Source organism: Haematobia irritans, chromosome 3 (assembly GCF_050003625.1).
Source record: "Haematobia irritans isolate KBUSLIRL chromosome 3, ASM5000362v1, whole genome shotgun sequence".
Classification (NCBI taxonomy): Eukaryota; Metazoa; Arthropoda; class Insecta; order Diptera; family Muscidae; genus Haematobia; species Haematobia irritans.
Window position 1 is genome coordinate 4,625,404 of NC_134399.1, and position 18,972 is coordinate 4,644,375.

General features: G+C 29.9%; 1 protein-coding gene across 1 annotated transcript in view; it reads left to right on the forward strand.

Annotated features, from left to right (window-relative positions):
* LOC142228311 (activating transcription factor 3-like) overlaps window positions 1–18,972 on the forward strand; it is a 117,074-nt gene that overhangs the window by 87,346 nt on the left and 10,756 nt on the right. The window contains exons 3-4 of the mRNA XM_075298703.1: window positions 6,896–7,416; window positions 7,526–7,615. Coding sequence (XP_075154818.1) covers window positions 7,213–7,416; window positions 7,526–7,615 — 294 coding nt within the window. The 5' untranslated portion in view covers window positions 6,896–7,212. The remainder of the gene's footprint in view (window positions 1–6,895; window positions 7,417–7,525; window positions 7,616–18,972) is intronic.

Here is an 18,972-nt window from a genome sequence, read left to right on the forward strand (position 1 = left end):
AAATAGCATGGTTTTCCCAGGGAAAATACGCATACATATGAAATCGTTTATTTATTTCACTGACCCTACTTCCAAACCTACCTACCTACCATGAGCTTATTTTATTTTATCCCTTATATCCAAGATATAGTGGAATGGCTGTAACACAAAATCTAAAAACTAAAGGCCGGCCAAGAAAAAAAAGAACCAATTACCCATCATTAAGGGAGTAACAAAATAGGTGATAAAAATTCTTTTTTTTTTTTCATTCTAAATGCTTTGCCATTTATCGAAAAAGTTGAAGCAAAAACGATGAAAATGAAACTTTTCGAAATTCTTTATTGATGAATCGTAGTAACTAACAAACAAATAAAAAAAATAAGCAGCAGGAACATAATAAACATCCAAGACTTTAGCAGAGCATAACATTACCACCATCATAGAAGACCCTCACCAGAAAAAACCATCATCTATGCCATTATCTCTGGGCTTTTATGTTTTCTTCTTGTGTTGTCTTTTTTCGTTCTCCATATGATCAGAAAACTTTAATTAAAGTGTTCGAAAAAAAAATTGGATCTAAGCGAAACAAAAACAAACATTGTTACCATGAGTAATTCTCTAAACCCCTCTGGTTTGCCTCCAAATCGAATTGGATTCGAATACCATACCGGCGGGTAACTCATAAAGTCATCTGTTGTTATTTGTCTGGCATAGTTGAACTTCCAGCGAAGAACAGGCAGGCAGGCATACTCTTCTATTGTAACCCCATAAAGGGGTGGTTCGCTGCTTGCTTTCTTGTTGCTGTTCAGATGATATTGTGGAAATCCAAATAAACGTTATTTCATCCATCCCAAATGCGATATCAATGACATTAATTAGAAAAATCGTAAGAAACTTAATAACAAAACAAAGAGATGAGAATTTATTGGATGCAAGTGGGGAAGGGTGTATGTGTATGGGGATTTTTCCCAGATTGCTTGATAATAGATTTTAATTAAATTCTCTATGCTTAATAAAAATAAACTAAGGGCTGATTAAAACAGATATACTCAATAAATTCTTCTAGTAAATGGGACGCATTAAAATAATGGTAATTTAATTTGATGTAAGTTAAATATTTTCTTTAAGAGTAAAAGGCTTAGGGAAAAAGTGAATAAATGAAAGATTTGTCACAGTAAAAATAAATATATTGAAAATAAAAAAATATTAACTATGAGAGATTTAAAGAAATTTGTTTTTCACTGAATATACTCATTGAATATTCTCATATATGTCAATTCATCACAATCACGTACACGCAGAGAAGGAATATGATCACCTCAAACATGTTTCAAGAGCAAAATTTTATTTTTCTATTGTGACCATGTAACATATTTATCACTAAAATGTTATTTTCTCGTCAAATATAACCTGCTTGCGGAAATCAGATACATGATTTCCGAGAAAATAACATGGTTGCGAAAACAATGTTACATGGTCACCACCCAAAAACAACATTTTGCTCTTAAAACATTTTTGAGGTGATCATATTCCTCCTCTGGGTGTAGATAAAAAAGAGATTTTTTATTTTATTTTTTTTTTAATTCTCTGTTTGGATATATTCAATTCTAAACCACCACTTCAATTCTAAACCACCACTTGCTTCTCCAAAAGGCACCGGAGGTCAAATCTAGCGACCGGTTTATATGGGGGCTATATATAATTATGGACTGATATGAACCATTTCCTGCATGGTTATTGGATACCATATACTAATATCACGTACCAAATTTCAAACGAATCGGATGTATTTTGATCTTCCAAGGGGCTCCGGAAGTCAAATCTGGGGATCGGTTTATATGGGGGCTATATATAATTATAGACCGATATCTATCAATTTTTACATGGGTGGTTGAGGCCATATATTAACACCACGTACCAAATTTCAACCGAATCGGATGAGTTTTGATCTTCCAAGGGGCTCCGGAGGTCAAATCTGGGGACCGGTTTATATAGGGGCTATATATAATTATGGACTGATATGAACCATTTCCTGCATGGTTATTGGATACCATATACTAATATCACGTACCAAATTTCAACCGAATCGGATGTATTTTGATCTTCCAAGGGGCTCCGGAGGTCAAATCTGGGGATCGGTTTATATGGGGGCTATATATAATTATGGACCAATTTCTACCAATTTGTGCATGGATGTTTGAGGCCATATATTAACACCACGTACCAAATGTCAACTGAATCAGATGAATTTTGGTCTTCCAAGAGGCTGCGGAGGTCAAATCTGGTGATCGGTTTATATGGGGGCTATGTATAATTATGGACCGATGTGGACCAATTTTAGCACGGTTGTTAGAGACCATATACTAACACCATGTACCAAATTTCAACCGGATCGGATGAAATTTGCTTCTCTTTGAGGCTCCGCAAGCCAAATCTGGTGATCGGTTTATATGGGGGCTATGTATAATTATGGACCGATGTGGACCAATTTTAGCACGGTTGTTAGAGACCATATACTAACACCATGTACCAAATTTCAACCGGATCGGATGAAATTTGCTTCTCTTTGAGGCTCCGCAAGCCAAATCTGGGGATCGGTTTATATGGGCGCTATATATAATTATGGACCGATGTGGACCAAGTTTTGCATGGTTGTTAGAGACCATATACCAATACCATGTACCAAATTTCAGCCGGATCGGATGCAATTTGCTTCTCTTTGAGGCTTCGCAAGCCAAATCTGGAGATCGGTTTATATGGGGGCTATATATAATTATGGGCCGATGTGGACCAATTTTTGCATGGTTGTTAGGGACCATATACCAACATCATGTACCAAATTTCAGCCGGATCGGATGAAATATGCTTCTCTTAGAGGCTCCACAACCCAAATCTGGGGATCGGTTTATATGGGCGATATATATAATTATTCACCGATGTGGACCAATTTCTGCACGGTTGTTAGAGACCATATACCAACACCATGTACCAATTTTCAGCCGGATCGGATGAAATATGCTTCTCTTAGAGGCTCCGCAAGCCGAATCTGGGGATCGGTTTATATGGGGGCTATATATAATTATGAACCTATATGGAGCAATTTTTGCATAGTTGTTAGAGACCATATACTAACACCATGTACCAAATTTCAGCCACATCGGATGAAATTTGCTTCTCTTACAGGATCCTCAAGCCATATTTGGGGGTCCATTTATATGGGGGCTATTTGCAATACCATCCGACCTACATCAATAACAACTACTTGTGCCATGTTTCAAGTTTATAGGTTGTTTCGTTCGGAAGTTAGCGTGATTTCAACAGACGGACGGACGGACGGACATGCTCATATCGACTCAGAATTTCACCACGAACCACAATATATATACTTTATGGGGTCTTAGAGCAATATTTCGATGTGTTACAAACAGAATGACAAAATTAATATTCCCCCATCCTATGGTGGACGGTATAAAAAAAAGTTAGTAGTAATTGATATTAAATTTATACCCAATATTTTATAAAATTATTTTTCAGGAATTTTAATCTACAAGTATAAGCCAATAAATATGACGAAATTATTCGATGTTATGTTCTCTTTTTATTTGGTGTTTATATTCTTCATTGAGAGGAGCTAGGGCAAAAATTTTTTTTTTAATTTTTTTTTTTTTTTGATTTTTATAATTTTTTATTTAATTTTAAAATAAAATAATATTAAATAAAAGATATCTTTTTTTAATAATTTTTATTATTAGTTTTTTCCTTCACCTAAAAATGACGTACAATTTGATAAGAAATCCATATTTATGAATAGAATGGACCCTCTTCAAACTATCTGTTTGGATTTACTTATTGAAAAAAAACTATTTTAAGTAAATTTATGAAATATCCACAAGGCATCAATCTTTCTACAGCTACTTGTCATTTATACGAAACTCTGTAGAGATAATTCCATCTGTCTGGAAATAGACAACAGTCATGTCATTGAATCAATCTCACAACAGATGGTCTCTGCAATATAAATTTTGTCTACCCCTATGGCCTCCGTTCTGACCCTCTTATAGAATGGATCTTAGTCTATATAAAATTTTGACATATTCTTCTTTTGCGTTTTTTTTTTGTTTTTTGTACGAAACAAAAACATTCATTGAAAATAAACCATAACTCTTGAGGGAATTATTCAAGGCGATTACTTAGTTAAGAGATGAGAATACCCTCTGGTTAGTTTTCTTTTGGGGAAAAAACAATAGCTGGAATTGTAGGAAATTTTTAAGCACATATTGTGGCAATTATAATGCGTTCCATGCTTCCCATAACATGTGGTTTTCTTAGATCTTTTTCTTCGTTTTTCTCTTCTCTAGAAGTAATGGCTGATTTTTTTTTGGTCTTCTATCTAATTCTATTAAATTTTAGTTTTTTTGCCATTCCATCTTTATTGTTACTTAAGCATGCTTGAGCCTTAGCAATGTTCCATTTAAACTTAAAGATACTTTAGGTATATGGGTTTCTTTTTTCAGACACTGAAAAAAATACGAGAAAACTAAAAAATATATATATAAAATTTTAATTTTAGAAAAAAATATAAATTTATGAAAATATTTCGAAATAAACATTTCTTTGGATTTGGAAATCGAATGCATTTAAATAAATTTTGAAAATTTATTACTATTTTAATTTACAGTGTAATAAATGGGAATTTGAAGCAGCAAACCCCCAAAAAGTATTACAAAAGAAAAACGAAAAGACACACGAAACCGAAAAAGAATTATGATTTATGACTTTTTATTATTGTTCCCGTATGAAACTACTTGAACATGTTCAACTTTTGCTATGGAATATTTAGAATTGGTTGGTGGAATGTTTGCTTGAGACCAACCAAAAAAAAAAAAACAAATCGACGAAAAATGGAAGAATGCCATGGCATTCTAAATACCCAATGTAGTGGGGTCTTTTGTATATAAGTTGGGATAGGAAATGTTATTATGATATGTATAAAAAACCATTATGGGGGTTAAATGCGAACGAAAATATCATCAAAAAAACAGCACCACACCTTATGACAAACAATCGCTGAACATACAGGCAAAGAAAACTAGATAGACATATAAAACCAATGGACGGACAAACAGGCGGGTGGACTGTGTCTACCAGACGAAGACCCAAGCAAAAACTAAAGCGTTCACTTTAATGTTAGCTACAAATGCTTGGCATTAATTGTTTAATTGATTTGATTAAATATTCTGTATAATTAAGTAACATTTTATCACATAAATATCAATTATTTTTCAAGAACAAGCAATGCTTAATAAACTTCGAAAATAATAGTATGGTATATAAAGTTTTAAATGCATTGGAAAATTGCTATAAGAAATATTAGCAAGAGTTTTCAAATTGTAGTAGTTTCTTCGATTTACAATGCCATCTTAAGTCTTTATAGAATTTGAGGTCTGACCATTCCTATAAAGTCTGAGATACACTGGAAAATGGCTACCAGAAATATTAGCCAGAGTCATTATATTTGAGCATAGTGAAGCACTTACAACACTAGCTGAGTCTATCAAAAATTTAAAGGCCAATCATCTCTACATACGTCAGTCATAGCTATGTGGCCAGATTATATAAAGTCTGAGATGCACTGGCTACCAGAAATATTAGCCAGAGTCATTATATTTGAGCATAGTAAAGCATTTACAACACTAGCTGAGTCTATCAAAAATTTGAAGGCCAACCATCTCTACATACGTCAGTCAGAGCTATGTGGCCAGGGTGTATAAAGTCTGAGATGCACTGGAAAATGGCTCTCAGAAATATTAGCCAGTGTCATCATATTACAGCATAGTGTGGAACTTACAATACTATCCTGAGTCTATAAAAAAAATTGAAGGCCGACCTTCCCTACATACGACACCTTTAGCTCTATGTATCCATGATATATAAAGTCTGAGATGCACTGGAAAATGCCTTATCATAAATATTTCCAACAGTAGTCATATTATCGAATAGTGATGGATTTACAATATCTAGAATCTGAATGCCGACCAACACTACAGACGTCAACCATATATGGCAGAAGTATATAAAATTTGAGGAGCATTGGAAAACGCCTATTAAATATATTAATAAGAGTCATCACATTATAGAATACTGAAAGACTTTCAATAACAACCTGAGTCGATCTAGAATTTGAAGGCCGACCTTCCCTACATACGTCAGCCATAGCTCTATGTGGCCAGGGTATATAAAGTTTGAGATGCATTAGAAAATGACCACCGGAAATATTGACAAGAGTCATCACATTATAGTATAATGATGGATTTACAAAACCATGCTGAGATTATCTAGCATTTGAAGGCCGACCAACCCTACATACGTCAGCCATAGCTCTATATAACAAGGGTATATAAAGTTTGAGGAGCATTGGAAAACGGTCATCAGAAAAATTTGTGAGGGTTTTACGATGCCATCCTGATTCGATCTAGAATTTGAAGGCCGACCATCCTATGTATTCTAGCCATAGCTCTATGTGGTCTGGGTATATAAAGTTTGAGATGCATTGGAAATAGACTATCAGGAATATTAGCAATAGTCATTATATTACAAAATAATAATGGATTTACAATTCCATGCGGTGGTTATCAGGCCATTGAAATCCCACCATTCCTATATCTTTCACTCATATAGGATCAATTCACCCAAGATCCTTTTAGCTCCATTTTATGAAGTGAACTTTATTTAGTTGAAGGTTAAAAAATTTGTAACAAAGTCCCTTGAAACTATGGTTTACACTGGCTAAATTTCTTTGATAGTTTTTTTGTAGGTTTCTTATCAAATTACATTTTTCTTATTTATTTTTTATTTTATTTTTATTTTTAGAGAAATTCCATTTATTAATACATTATCTAAATTCTTCTCTTTACAGTTTCTCTGGGCTTCTGCTATTAATGGATTGTCAATGCAACAAAACTACAAAAATCCTTAGATCACAAAATTTTCTTTAGAATACAAACAAACTCCCAAAAAAATAAAATAGAAAGCTTAACAACAAAAAAAAAATATTCGTAACGAAGGCCTTAAACTGTGATTTTAATTATTAAGTGTTTCAAACAAAATTAGCTTGTATAAAAGAAAAAAATTCAACAACCCTAAGGGAGGAGGCAAAAAAGGTCATTTCCTTTTTTCCCCCCAACAAAACACATATAATTTATTTAAAGAAATAGAAAAGCCCAAGTGTCCAAAATGTTTAATGTAAATATACCTCCCTCATCGCTATTGGGTGTGGAAGGCTCTGGTGGCCTATGCTCCAAGCCAAATACCCCAGAAATTCTCAATTCTCTAATTGCCATGACAAATCCTCTGGATAATTATAATTTTAACGGCAACAATTCCTCAGCCTCAACACCAGCTTCAGTGACGGTGCGTAATTTTATAACCAACACACAGGTGAGTATTCTAGGCTGAAAGAAAAAAAAAAACAACTCAGCATTAACCACTTTCCCTTTTCAAGGAATTTTTAATAATAACATTATTTTTTGTTGTGTTAATTTTTTAGAATATCTCCCAGGATAGCTGCCATTCCAGCAGTTCATCAACTCCCTTAGATTCACCTGCTGCCACAAATTTTACACCCAGTGTACAACAGGTAAGCATTTTTAACATAATTTCCATTTTCCTATTATCTACTCGCTGGCAGTAATTTTTTTATACTATGGAAAGCAACGTAGTATTACTCATAATTTCATTGATATTAGCCACTAACACACATCACAAGTTGTGTGTTTTTTTCATTCACAAAAAAATGCCCGAAATGGTGCCATTTAATTGGAGACGTTTGCCAAAAGCGCCCACGCTTCAACGGGTGGCCAACGTTTTGGCGTTCTGTTTCTTTTTACGAGCATCCGACTTAGTTGCTTCGTTTATAGAAGGCGTGAAGGCAAAATTTTGCATTTCGTTAATACAGTGGTTCCAAAAGTAGTAGGATGTAGGAGAAAATTAGCAAAGAAATTTTTTTTTTAATTTTTACAAAGCGAAATAAACCCAAGAATTTATTAAAAAAGGTAATTAAATGCAATGGATCCTTGAGATTGATAGTCATTGGTAATATTGGCGCATGATGTATTCAATAAAAAAATTATAAAAAAAGTAATTAAAGGCAAGTGATCCTTGAGATTGATAACTATTGGCCATATGGGCGTATGATGTACTTCAATTAATATAACGACAAGATATCAATCATTCGCATATGATTGTAGGTATTGTATTAATAATACTTATTCGCACTATAGGAAATTTTTTACCAATTAGCAAACGAATGACATTTTTTCTTCGAATTTTTATTTTATGTCTTTACTGTATTTTTTATAATTAATATTGCTTTTGTTTGCCTCCTTTTGTATAGCTTAACTCACTCACTCATTTTACTATTACGCTCACACACAATTTCATCAACAAAGAAAGAACAAATTGAAATTGTAAAATGTCATAAAAGTGACAGTTAAATGCGTGCATCATGCAAAACAGCAGCGCAGCAACAAACAATTCGTCGTCGTTGATGATTACTAAGTCGCAGTCGCCAACAAAAACCGCAAAAACATCAAATACTATACAAAAGAAATATAGGAATATATGCATGAATAGAATAAGCGGACGAAAAATAAAAATTATAGCAATATCAACATTTAAATACATCGACATTGGCCTTAATGATGCTGTTGCCTGCCAGTTTCTATTCTGGCGTGGCACATCACACTTTTAATAATTTTCATAATTCTCACAAGTTTGAATGGATTAGAAGAGCGAAGATGAGGACAAGACAAACTCATCGCAACAGATTCACTTGCAGCTTTGGCGATGTTTCAACAAATGTGCGTCATAATGCCTATTAGCTAGCCAACCCCATGAAGTATCGGTCTGTCCATTAACCACCATATTTTACGTTCCTTGCTTCTGCCTATATTCCATTTTAAAGTCTCGCACGAGATATCCGTTCATAATCACACATAGTTTTTGATAGATAAATTGCTAAATGTCATAAATAAATGATTTTAATTATTATTGATTTACAAAGTAAAATGCAAATTTTGCCATTATTGATGTTGCGGTTTTTTACACGTTTTCTCAGTTGATAGGCAAATTGCATGGTAGGCATTTTTTATTGAAATATTTAAAATTCTTGAATTAAAAAAATCAATAAAAAAATCGAAAAACTGTTTAGAATTACAAAGCAAATATAGGAAAAACTTTATATCTCATAAATTAAAAATATATATATCGATAATAATCAATAACACAAACCAATAAAAGCTCATACTTAAACTCTTCAAAATTTTATGTCTATGGAAAATTTTGTCAAAATTTTATTTGTATAGACATTGTCAAATATTGTCAAATATTGTCAAAATTTTACTTCTATAGAAAATTTGATCAACATTTTATATCTATAGAAAATTTTGTCAAAATTTTATTTCTATAGAAAATTTTGTCAAAATGTTATTTCTATAGAAAATTTTGTCAAAATTTTATTTCTTTAGAAAATTTTGCCAAAATTTTATTCCTATAGAAAATTTTGTCAAAATTTTATTTCTATAGAAAATTTTGTCAAAATTTTACTTCTATAGAAAATTTTGCCAATATTTTATTTCTATAGAAAATTTTGTCAAAATTTTATTTCTATAGAAAATTTTATCAAAATTTTATTTCTGTAGTAAATTTTGTGAAAATTTTATTACTATAGACAATTTTTTCAAAAATTTTATTATTATAGATAATTTTTTTCAAAATATTGTTTCAATTGAAAATTTTGTCAAAATTTTATATATATAGAAAATCTTGTCAAAATTTTATTCCTATAGAAAATTTTGTCAAAATTTTTTTATTGTAGAGAATTTTCTCAAAATTTTATTTTTATAGGAAATGTTGTCAAAATCTTATGTCTATAAAAAATGTTGCAAACATTTTATTTCTTTAGATAATTTTGTCACAATGTTATGTCTATAAAAGATTTTGCAAACATTTTATTTCTATAGATAATTTTGTTCAAATTTTATTTCTGTAGAAAATTTTATCAAAATTTTATTTCCGTAGAAAATTTTGTAAAATTTTATTTCTATAAAATATTTTGTCAATATTTTATTTCTATAGATACTTTGTCAAAATCTTATTTCAATGGAAAATTTTGTCAAAATTTTAGTTTTATAGAAAATTTTGTCAAAATTTTATTTCTATAGAAAGTTTTGTCAAACTTTTATTTCTGTAGAAAATTTTGTCTCAATTTTATTTCTATAGAAAAATTTGTCAAACTTTTATTTTTATAAAAAATTTTGTCAAAATTTTATTTCTATAGAAAATTTTGTCAAATTTTATTTCTATAGAAAATTTTGTCAAAAATTTTATTATTATAGATAATTTTTTCAAAATCTTGTTTCAATTGAAAATTTTGTCAAAATTTTATTTCTATAGAAAATTTTGCAAAAATTTTATTCATATAGAAAATTTTATCAAAATTTTATTTCTGTAGAAAATTTTGTCTCAATTTTATTTCTATAGAAAAATTTGTCAAACTTTTATTTTTATAGAAAACTATGTCAAAATTTTATTTTTATAGGAAGTATTGTAAAAATTTTATTTCTATAAAAAAATTTGTGAAAGTTTTACTTCTATAGAAAGTTTTCCCAAAAATTTATATGTATAGAAAAATGTGCCAACATTTTATTTCTATAGAAAATTTTGTCAAAATTTTATTTCTGTAGAAAATTTTGTCTCAATTTTATTTCTATAGAAAATTTTGTCAAAATGTTATTTCTATAGAATATTTTGTCGAAATTTTATTTCTAAAAAAAATTTGTCAAAGTTTTACTTCTATAGAAAATTTTGCCATAGAAAAATTTTCTATAGGAAATTTTGTCAAAATTTTATTTCTATAGAAAATTTTGTCAAAAATTTTATTATTATAGATAATTTTTTCAAAATATTGTTTCAATTGAAAATTTTGTCAAAATTTTATTTCTAAAAAAAATTGTCAAAATTTTACTTCTATAGAAAATTTTGCCAATATTTTATTTCTATAGAAAATTTTGTCAAAATTTTATTTCTATAGAAAATTTTGCAATAATTTTATTCATATAGAAAATGTTATCAAAATTTTATTTTATTTTGTAAATTTTTTTTCTTTGAAAATTTTGTCAAAATTTTATTTCTACATAAAATTTTGTCAAAATTTTATTTCTATAGAAAATTTTGTCAAACTTTGATTTTTATTGAAAATGTTGTCACATTTTTTTCTATTGGAAATTTTACATTTTATTTTAATAGAAAATTTTATCAAAATTTTATTTCTCTAGTAAATTTTGTGAAAATTTTATTTCTATAGAAAGTTTTATCACAAAATTTTATTTTGTATAGAAAATTTTGTCAAAATTTTATTTCTCTAGAAAATGTTGTCTCAATTTTATTTCTATAGACAATTATGTCAAAATTTTATTTCTAAAAAAAATTTGTCAAAATTTTACTTCTATAGAAAATTTTGCCAATATTTTTTTTATAGAAAAATTTGTAAATTTTTTTTCTTTGAAAATTTTGTCAAAATTTTATTTCTATAGAAAATTTTGTCGAAATTTTATTTCTATAGAAAATTTTATCAAAATTTTATTTCTCTAGTAAATTTTCTGAAAATTATTTCTATAGAAAGTTTTATCTCAAAATTTTATTTTGTATAGAACATTTTGTCAAAATTTTATTTCTCTAGAAAATTTTGTCAAAATTTTATTTCTATAGACAATTTTGTCTCAATTTTATTTCTATAGACAATTTTGTCAAAATTATATTTCTATAGAAAAATTTGTCAAAATTTTATTTTTATTGAAAATATTGTCACATTTTTTTTCTATTGAAAATTTTGTCTACATTTTATTTCTATAGAAAATTTTATCAAAATTTTATTTCTCTAGTAAATTTTGTGAAAATTTTATTTCTATAGAAAGTTTTATCTCAAAATTTTATTTTGTATAGACAATTTTGTCAAAATTTTATGTCCATAGAAAATTTTGCAAAATATAATTTCTATAGATAATTTTTTGCAAATTTTTTTATTTTATTTCAAAAAATTTTTGTAAATTTTATTTCTATAGATTTTTTTCATAATTTGTGGTAGAATTCTATCATGTGTGGTAACCGTGCGGATGCCTAATTACTTGTTTTTTTTTTTTTTTTGTAATGTCCTTTACAACATCTCCAATCCATTCTCAATTTTTAATATCTTTCCTTACATCTTCATTAAAAATAAATTTTGCAAAATTTATATTTCCATAGTCATAGCGAATGAAGCATTTAATATCAAATAAATTTCCTCGAAACTTTTTGTAATTTAATTTTTATTTATTAAAGCCATAACTATAACGAAAATAACAAGAGTTCATCCTTATTTCTTCGAAATATCAATAAAATTTGCGAATTGTTTAAATAACGATGGCTGGCTGATTCACTTGGTTGCAAGTTCAGTGTAGTTTAAATAAACTGCCACAGAATGCACCATAATTAGCGCCTTAAAATTCACTTAATCATCAGAGACACTGTCAATTATTCATCAGTTTTTAGTAGCCGGCAAAAATTTTCGGGCTCTGGTAGATGAATTTTCATTGTGGATTTTATATCTCAGGGGAGTTGTTGGTTTTTTTTGTGGTAAAGTTGCCTTTATTTATTTACTTTATTATTGTTTTTTGACGGTTATATGCTTTCTGCATTTCATGCAATTTCTTGTTATTTTGGGAGCCTCATTCGATTTTTTCTTTTTTTTTACCATAAGAGTGCTAAAATTGACTTGACAGTTGAAGATATTTAAGTGTGATATGTTACGTGTTTCCAACAGGGTGTTTTTGTTTTTTTGGTAATTTTTTTCTCCATATTACTGTAAGAAATTCGTGTTTGAAATTTGCATACAAAACAGCAGCAATTGTATTTTTATAATTTTTCTTTTTCCTCTTCAACATCTTAGTGTTAATTAAGTGTCCAAATATTGATTTTTCTTCGTGCGGAAACCGCTACAAATTATTAACTTTGTATGAAATGCTTATTTTGTATTTTTGCCTGCTGGTAGATTGTTGAGCAAATATTGGAAATATTGTTCCCCATAAGCGTGAAGAAATTTGTGTTAGCAAAATATTAACTGTCGGTAGCAAAATAAGATTTTTTTTTGTAAAGAAAACTAATTCAGTCATAATCAAATGCACATATAAATTTGTTATATCATAAAGTGGGGACCACCTGTGGATCAAATAAGAGCATTTGAAAATTGTTAATGGATCACATGGACCAAATTAAGTATGAATGCTACAAAGATCTCCTGGGAAGCATATACAATGAGAAAGTTACAGTTTCAACGGCATTATGTTGTAGTTTTTCCCGTAGTTTCAGTATCAGTTGGTTGTTTTTTGTTTGGCTTTGCTATGCTGCCAAGGAGAAAACAGTGAAAGAGTCATTGGGAGAATATTGATATTAAGAGAGAATTTGAGAAAGTTACAGTTTCAACGGCACTATGGCTTTGCTGTAATTTTTCTCGTAGTTTCAGTAGCAGTTGGTTGTTTTTTATTTGGCTTTATTATGCTGCCAAGGGGCAAACAATGAGAGAGTCATTGAGAGAACATCGGTGTTAAGAGAGTAAATGAAAGCATTGACAAAAATAGGATTGTATCTATTTTGTACGCCGGATCATAATAGATGGTACAGGGGAATGAAATGAGGGTTTGGGTGCTAAAATGATCCAATGGCCCAATATGTTTCCTGATCTACAAGTACACTTCAGTACTCGTCCTAAGAACTCTGATATAATTGAGATTAAAATAGAATAAAATATCACTTTTTGATAAAAGATAAGTTCCATATTTTTATAATTTTTTTATGAGAAGATCGAGGAATATGTGTATAAAAATGTATGGCATTGTGTTATCATTCTCTCCTTGGTTTCCCTTAGAGAATTTCTCTATAACTGCCATTTATCGTAAGTGAAACTTAAAAGTGAAATTCCCCTTAATAAACTAAACCAGCATTGTTATAAATTTTGCAGCTTGTACAATAAATTCGAAAAATTGTGACAAACCCCCAAAGGGACAGACACATCGTTTTCTGTTAAATTATCACATCCATGAACAATTTTAAAGACAAATGCGGCATTACACAACAGTGCAAACGGTGGCACAACAGCCTGACCATATGGTGTGCATTGACAATACTCCTCCTCACTTGAAAATGAAATAAACGATCGATTGATCATTATTTCCATCATTTTCAATGCGGTAGCTATGTGAAAAGGGTACCACAACACAACAAAACAAATAGGTCTTGATTTCTATAACCAAAAAGGTCATATCAATAAACCACTTATCATCGACGTGTATAGGGGCAATATACAACATACAAAAGAGTGGAGGTGTGCAAAGACCTACTTGTTGACCGTCGAGAAAATTCCCTGGTTATGCATGGATGATTTGTTGCATTTTCGTTAAGACAATTAACTTTATTTATGTACCTTTGAATTATTTGTGGAGATGAACGTTTTGTCTTCTTTGGAAGTTTTTAATTTTTTTATTCTGTGCTTATACAAATGCAACTTACCGGTTACGCATATAAACGATCGATTTAAAATGGAATATTTATGCAACTGGGAATCACAATGCCTAGAAATGGTGAAGGTGGAGTGGAACGAAAACACTAAAAATCTGAGAAATACCAATAATAATCAATTTTCGTTCCTTGCAACCATATGGCGCAAGTCATGGGGCATACACTGTAAAGAAATAAAAATGATTAGCTACAAAACCATAAAAATTTTCTGAAATAACAAAATGCAATATGTAGTAACATTTATTTAATATTCCAAACAAAAAACAATCGTTGACAATGTAAACCGATAAACTCATCCTTAATTAATTAATTTAATTTAATAAAATCTATTTAAATACAGGAATACAGGAAAAATTTACAGTTTCAAAGGCATTATGACTTATTGGTTTTCTGTGGTTGTCGCCTTATTTGAGTATAAGTTGATTGTTTTGGTATTTGATTTTGTTATACTCACAATGCGAAACAGCTTGAGAGTCATTGGGCGAACAATGGTATCGAGAGAGTAAATGAAAGCAATGATAGACTTTGGCTTGCATGTATTTTGTTTGCATGAACAACAGTCATAATAATTGATTGAGAGTAGAAGGAAGAGTGCTATTTAGGTATAAAAATGATGCAATAAGCGCATATTTTTCCCAAAGCAATTAAAAATAGTAGTTTTGCAAAGAAAACCTCGTTTATTTTAAGAGAAATTGGAAGAACTAAAATTAATTTAATTTTATCTGAAATTAATTCAATTTAATCTTGATTAAATTAACTTAAGTCCAGGATTGAACCCCATTGAATATTTGTTTCCCTCTTTCACAAACTAGTTCCATCGATTATTTTTCTCACTATAGATAAAACTTTCAATTTTCTCAATAAAATGCATAAATCTTCAAAACGCCTGGCTGCCAACAACCATGGAGAGTCCACCAATAAAACAAAAACAATGGAGTTTGAATGGTGACTGCTGCTTTTGTTGTTATTTGGTTTCCCTCCTGTCGCTGAGAAGACATGCACCAGACAAGACAAGACATTTCCGTATAAGGTGCAAGCACATTGCACTCACTCTCACTTGGTAGCCACATAAACAACAACTTCCACCCACCAGTAGTTTGGCTGAAGTTTGCCCAACCAGCCAGCCAGTCAGTCAGTCATTCATGTAGCAGCAACAGTTTACCTAGAGCAAGTACTAATAGTGAGTAAATCAATGGAATCGCAAGTGACTGACTGCCTTAAATGTAGGTCACACTTGACAATATGCGGCTGCTATGGTCGAAGCTGTGATGGCTACGACATATTGTTGTTCATCGCTTTTGGAATTGTTTACATTTCCAATGAATCGAATGCGTGATCAAGATTTTTTGAAAATGATTTAACAACATTTTTCATTTTTCGGTGCTGTGATTTGCGTCTTGTTTTTGTTTTTATGATGTTTTCAGATATTTTTTAAGGCTTTTTAGGAGTTTGCGGTTGAAATGTTTATTTATAGGCCACCAAATTGGCTATCTTGTTTGGCCTCTCCAGATTTTGAATTGATAATGCACACGCGCTTTATACCCAGTGGAAATCATGGGTTCCACCTTCCTGCCACAATATCGTATTCATTTGCTATAAGATCTGTCTGTCCATGCCATGGCATCTCTTTTTATGGCGAATTTATTTCATTTTAGTATGTCAGGTGACATACAGTTATGCCGAAAAGGGTCTTCTCATCTTTTATTGTTTATTTTTTTTGCTCTCTCTCACGCACACATTACCTTTTAAGTATTAATGTCATATTTAGGGAGTGTCTCTTCACGGTGATATTAAATCATTGCATTGTTGGGGTGTTGAAGCTATGAACAAACTAAATAGAGTATTTATCTCAATGAAGGACTGTAGTTTCATGGAAGTAATAAATAAGAAAGGCCAAAATGGAAAAAACCTATTACATATTACATTTATTTATATATTTATATTTTATTTTAAATACACCTACATTAAATTTTGTATTACAATTAACCTTGAAGTTATAATTTAAATGAATATTATATTCATCTAGCACCATTCCCACGGATGAAGAGACTCCGTTAGAACCAATCTCTTTCGTTCTCTTTAATATTCCTGAACTAAATTAGTGAAGCCTCGTAGAAAAAGATACCTCATATATAGTTAGTCCACAACTGGACGTTACTTAATTTTAATAAAATTTTGTTTAAATTTTATCAAAATATAATAATAAATAATTATATTAAATTAATTAAACTTAAATAAAAGAAAATTCAATTAAAATAAATAAGTGATTAATCCTATTTCCTATAATTTTAATGTAACAACATTTCAATTGTCGTAAAAAAAATTGCCCCTCACTGAAATTTTATAAAATTTTGTTTAATGTTAATTACATTAAAATGTATTACATAAATATAAATATTAATAAATAAAATCAAGCAATTTAAATAATAATTATATTAAATTAATTAAACTAAAATAAAACCAAATTGAATTAGTCGTGAAGCCAATTATAAAGTAAATTTATTATATTGTAAGTGCAGGTGCTGGTAGAATACGGAGATAACATACAGTTCTTTTTCTAGGATAATATTTGTATTCAAATAAAATTGGATTCTCTGAGAAGTAATATAATTTTCGTTAGTATCAGGATGACTCAAGTGAATTAACAAAGCCGACAGTCTTTGTAGGCAGTGATTTAGATTTGTAAATAAATATTAATAATAATCTGATCACCATTTATGTTTCTATTTTCTTCTGTAAAATAATAATCTTTAAGTTGTTTCCTTTTTTTTCTTTTGTACAACATGAAGTTTTCTAACATAATCTATAGTTCGGTAAAATCAGTTATTCTCCCTCCCTCTCTTTCTTCGAAGAGAGATAAAGTTATTTGTACGCAATTGAGTGTAATGTTATATTTCATGGTAGTCTGATACTGAAACAAGCGATTAACTGTAATGTTAACTGTGTAATGTTTACGCACTGTAGATAAACAACAGCACTATTAATTTTATTAGAGACACCTTTATATTTGGTGGCCTTTGTTATCAACTGAAGATTAATCTCTACCTTCTGTGACACTATAAATATTATAATTTTAATAATTTTTGAAAAATATTTCCAACAGAAAAGCTATATTTCTGAACATACTGTGCATGATCTGATATGATCAAATCAATCGCATTGCTTATAAATTTTCCACTTGAACTAAACTCATAACAGAAGTGTCTGATGATAGAGTTATATAGGCATTGGTGGTGTAACATAAGACTCTAGTTATTAACCAATTTATGTTATCGTGTGAATTATACAGATTATCATGGCATTTTGTTTTTAAATCAAGACAATTTTATAGTAAGTTTTGCGTTTTGACATTTAAAGAATCGCATTTTGGGCTTTTTGGCCACCATCGACCATTGCAAGAGTAAGAGACAGGGTAATTGTGATTTTTTCATATATAAAAAATATCATGCAAACCCAATGTGTGATCCCAAAAACATCTTGGACAAGTTACCAATTTTGGTTATTCAAGCTCAATGCACAGGTATCCAGCAATCACAGGCACACCACAAATTATCGATACAAAATAATGGAAAATCAAAAAATAAAACATCAAGTCAAAAAATGTGTCTGATTGCCAGGCAATTCGTCCGTTTGCCTTTATGTCTGTCCATTTGTTTGCCTGTTTAATTCATTTCAATTCTTTTAAAGCCACCACAGACAAACGTATGAAAAAACCAAATAAAAAATAAAATAAAAACTCTACAAAAAAGTAGCACTCGAAATAAAAATCTTGCGTTTTCTACGGATTTGGTTATTGGTGACAGACGGGTTTTACGTTTCGGAGACATGTCAGATTTAAGACGTAGTTAAGCTTATAACAATTTTTTCTGAAACTTTTAACAAAATACTGCACTGGCAACCGGCTAACAGGCGTCTAGGTAGTTATACATCTCTCAGGGTCGTTAAATAAACCAAAAAAATCTTTCTTTCTTTGCTCCAAAGCGCAATCCATAAACCGTGGACAAGCGATATTCCTGCTCAAACATCAAAGCATGGCAAGATAAACGAATTTGTTTTGCCACTTTTTTTGCATTTGTCGCCAATCAATGATTAATGGTTTCCAATAGTGAATAACGAACATTAGCATGTTAATAATTTAATTAGAATTAGAATTTAAACGTTGTTTTGTTTAAGATAAATTTGTGATGAATGATCGTTTAACTTTGAGCCCCTATTAATTACAACCGCTATACAATTTACCTTCAACCCGTTAATGGATTTTACACTGGAACTGAAAAAATATATAATTAAGATGACTAAAATGAAATTAAAATTGATGTAAAAATAAAGGAATTAAATAAAAAATTAATAAACAATTTAATTAAATAATACAAAAATAAAAAAATT